Genomic DNA, 4,243 nt, shown 5'->3' with positions numbered 1-4,243 from the left:
GGCAGTGTTTCGTTCTGCTGTGCATGCAGTCGCTATGAGTCGGAAACGACTCAACAGCACTTAACAACAACAACAAATAGAATGAAGGTGGAGAATTATCTGACAGAATGGAAAATTCTCTAAACACAATGAAAGAGACTGAACAACTCTTGGAGAGTTTAAGATAGTGACATAACTCGGGGGGAAGGGGTAGCAGGGAAGCATTATACTAGGAATTATTTGTTTATATATAATTTGCCTCCTCACCCTGAAGATTATTTCCTTAAGAAATAAACATGTCTTATTTATTTTTAATGTATTTATTTTTATCTCAAAACACTACTGTAGTAGCTAGTATATAGCAGGTATTACAAATACCCTATTTGCTGAAAAAATTAACTATCCTAACCTTAGTTCCTCCAACTTCTTGTGGTCAGGAATCTTCAATAGTCACTGCTATAGTGAATGAAAACAAGAGCTGGAGCAAGGAGATCAGGGAACTTAAAACTTTAAAGCATTTAAAAATATCTATGGTCAGTGAGGAAAGTGAAGAGAAGAGGAAACATGTCAGAGTATGTTATCATTCAACGTTACCCACATGGGAATCCTCATCCAGATGTAACCTTAATACAAACATACCAAATTCACTGTGGCCAAATATCCTAACTATGATATTCTATAATTAACAATAATAAACAACCTCAGTCCAGAGCATGTGCTAAGCGTAACATGAGAACTTGGAAATCCTTCAATATATCCTTGGTAGTAGCAATGAGTCTAGGAAAGAAAAAAAGCAAAGGAGTTATTTAGGAATTGACAAAACTTTCTAAAGATTTTGTACTCTCTAATTTATTTACTTTTTTACCCCTACATTTTAAAGGCTACACAATTTAAATCAATGTAAGTAAAGTGATGCTCAGAAAAGAAAGATTCCCCATACTTACCTCTTTCACTACATTAACTATTATCTTTTTTAGATCATCTCTTGGGATTACTATTTTATATCCTCCTTCCAAAGTGTTATCCCATATTGCAGGAATTAAAAGATAAAATTATTTTCTAATATATAATTTGCGTCCTCAGCTTATAATAACCAGTTTGACCAAGTTTAAAATATAAGCTGATCATTTCAGTTCTAATTCTGTTTCAACATTCCAATACCTACCTACCTACCCCATTCCACCAAGTCATCAGCCCTTAGTGTCGGCTTTTCTTGAAAGCAGGTACTCTTTTTTTTTTTTTTTTTTTTAAAGCAGGTACTCTTTAATGATGTTCATGGTATGGTGCCCAATTATTAATCAGAAAGATTCTTTCCTAGCTACCTGATTTCCTGAGACAATTTCTTACTGTCCTGTATCCCAACTTCAGAAATATCTTAAATTCTCCTATGAAAACAGACATATTATCCAAATACATTTCTTTATCTTATTTAAAACCTGTAGTTAGTCTGTCTGGGTACACTGATCTTAGATAGTATGATGGTTAAGATTGTGTGTCAACTTGGGTGGGCCATGATTCTTAGTGGTTTGGCAGAGTTCATGTAGTCATTCCCAATGATGAGATCTGATATAATGTAATCACCTCCATGATGAGAATTCTATGAGAAGCCAATCAGCTGAAAGGGCATTTTCTCAGGGGTGCGGTTTGTTTCCAATATATATGGACGTTCTGATAAAGCTTTCTGGCTTTTTGCTTGATCTAGATCCTGCAGCTGGCTCATTATCATCTGACTCATCTGACCCCTGGTTGTTTAGACTTGAACCAGTGGCCTGCTATATTGCCTGCCAGTCTCTGGATCATTGCTTTTGCAGCCTGTGAGACAACAGCCTGCCATCCTATCTACTGATCACAAATTTGTCAGCCGCCACAGCCAGTAGCCTTCTGTGTTGCCTGCTGATCTTGAGTTCACAGCCACTGCAGCTATATGAGTCGGAAGAAGCCTCCAGCCTGATGACTCACCCACAGACTTGGGACTTGCCAGCCTCTACACCCACAGGAGCCATTTCCTTGAGATAAATCTGTATCTCTCTCTATGTATGTTTGTGTTTTTCTTTTTTTGCTTCTCCAGAGAACCCAGCCTAAGACAATCAGTTTTATGATTCCTGATTCCTTTCTCTCATCCTCATTCTCTTCAGTTACCTTTACAAGATACTGATTAATAATTACGACATAACAACATTCATATTAAGTGCTTGATCAGAAGTAAGGTTTTCATTTCAAGTAATGATAGACTAAGTAAATGAGAAGTAAATGAGACCCGTTCTCTCACTGAGAACAATGGGAAAAGTGGAACATAATGGTTGTTTTTAATTATGTTGGTGGCACATGATACGTAACAATATCAATAAATCATTGTAGCTCCAAGATCTCACAGATTTTGGCAACTAAAAGATACAAAGCTAGCATTTAAGGTCAATTGCTCTCATAGAGCATCTGTCATTTGTGGAAGTAGTGATAGAGAAGCTAAGTAAAGGTTTTGCTAATCTCAAAAAATAAAGGAGCATAAATTAGAGTTCAGAGATCCACAAAGACAGCACTCTAGTAAAACGTCCATACTCTGGATTGGAATTCTAAAAGGCTATATCCTAGCAATAGTGCGGGTGAGAAATAGACTGGTCAGAAAAACAGAATCCCAACTTTGATTAACCACAATCACTAAAACTGTATGAAGATGAGTTGGGATTATTATTATCCCTACCCACTAGTCAAAAGCAATGTATATTCTTTCTAGAGAAAGATATCATCACTTTGAATCTCAATTGAATTCTATAACTTTTCAAACACAGTGTCCAGTACTAAAAAAGAAAATAAGGAGACACATAGGAAAACAAGACCACATTTTCAAACCAAGAAGTACATTCAATAGAAACAGAAATATAGGGCAATAGAAAACAGAGTTATCATATAAAGACCAAAATAACGTACTTAACAGGTTCAAAGATTAAAAAAAAAAAAAAAAGATTACAAATTCAGCAGATAACTCAAAACCATTATATATATATTTATATATATACACACACAAATTGAAATTCTATGACTAGAAAGTATTATAATTGAAGTTAAGAACTCAATGGATGGGTTCAAAGGCAGAGTAGACAACACCAAAAAGAGAATTCATGAACTAGAAGATATGTTTTTTAAAAAAACACCAGACATAAACAAAGGAATATAAAAGTTTGGAAAATACCTAAGAGAAGAAAGAGACATAGAGGACAAAGTGAAAACATCTAACATATGTGTAGTTTGACTCTCAAAAGAGAGAAAGAATGAAGCAGAGGCAGACTTTTTGAATAATCAATGTCTGAGTACTTTCTAAAAATGAAGAGAATAAGTAAAGCTACAAATTCCAGAAGTCCTACAACCAACCTAGCCACATCACAGCAAAACAAATGAAAAGCAAAACAAAGAAAATTTCTTGAAAGTGACCAAAGAAAAGAATGCAAACTATGATCAAAGTTGCAATTAGACTGGCAGCTAATTTCTCAATGAAAATACTGGAAGCCAGAAGATAATGCAATAATAGATTCTAAATACTGAAAGAAAATAACTGGCACCCAATAATTCTATATTCTTCAAAAAGGGATATGAAATAAGCAGAGATAATTTATCCTCAGAAGGCAAATACTAAAGGAAATATCAAAGGCTGTTCCTTAGGGAAAAAGATAATAATTGCAGATCAGAAGTTTGAAGATACAGGAAGTAATGAAGAACAGCAAAAAAGAGTAAATATATAGGTAAATCCTAAAATTACATATGAAATAGTAATAAAATATCATATGAGTTTTTAAGTATATACAAAATTGTATGAATATATATCAAAAATAATGTGTAAGTCAGGAGGAAATTAAAGTTTTCTAAGATTCTTGTATTATACAAGGAGATGTTAAAGTACCAATTTATATGTAGACTTTAATAAGCCAAAAAATCATCTTATAATTTCTAGGATAATCACTAAAAGAAAGTTTGTAACTATCAAATAAAAAGAAAATGAAATGGAAAGATTTTTTAATACAAATAAATTTTTAAAAATGAGAAAAGATGAGAGGCGGGGCAAGATGGCGGACTAGGCAGAAGGATTGCACAGACCCTCTTCAACAAACAAAAGGGAAACCAATAAACACAGACACAGAAGATAATCTTGGACCCCTGAGCCTTGAAGGAAAGGATGCCGATTTGGACTAAACCCCAACTAGCAGAAGAATTTGCGTGAAAATACCAAAAAAAAAGGAGACCTACGGAGCTGCGGTCTGACAGCGAACTGAGT

General features: G+C 34.3%; 1 protein-coding gene across 1 annotated transcript in view; it reads right to left on the bottom strand.

Annotated features, from left to right (window-relative positions):
- ADAM32 (ADAM metallopeptidase domain 32) overlaps window positions 1-4,243 on the bottom strand; it is a 448,014-nt gene that overhangs the window by 244,856 nt on the left and 198,915 nt on the right. The window contains exon 5 of the mRNA XM_007935060.1: window positions 680-756. Coding sequence (XP_007933251.1) covers window positions 680-756 — 77 coding nt within the window. The remainder of the gene's footprint in view (window positions 1-679; window positions 757-4,243) is intronic.

This window comes from Orycteropus afer, unplaced genomic scaffold (assembly GCF_000298275.1).
Source record: "Orycteropus afer afer isolate SDZICR_OR568_19922 unplaced genomic scaffold, OryAfe1.0 scaffold00024, whole genome shotgun sequence".
Lineage (NCBI taxonomy): Eukaryota > Metazoa > Chordata > Mammalia > Tubulidentata > Orycteropodidae > Orycteropus > Orycteropus afer.
The sequence above is the reverse complement of the archived record's forward strand: the minus strand, read 5'-3'. Positions and strand labels throughout refer to the sequence as shown.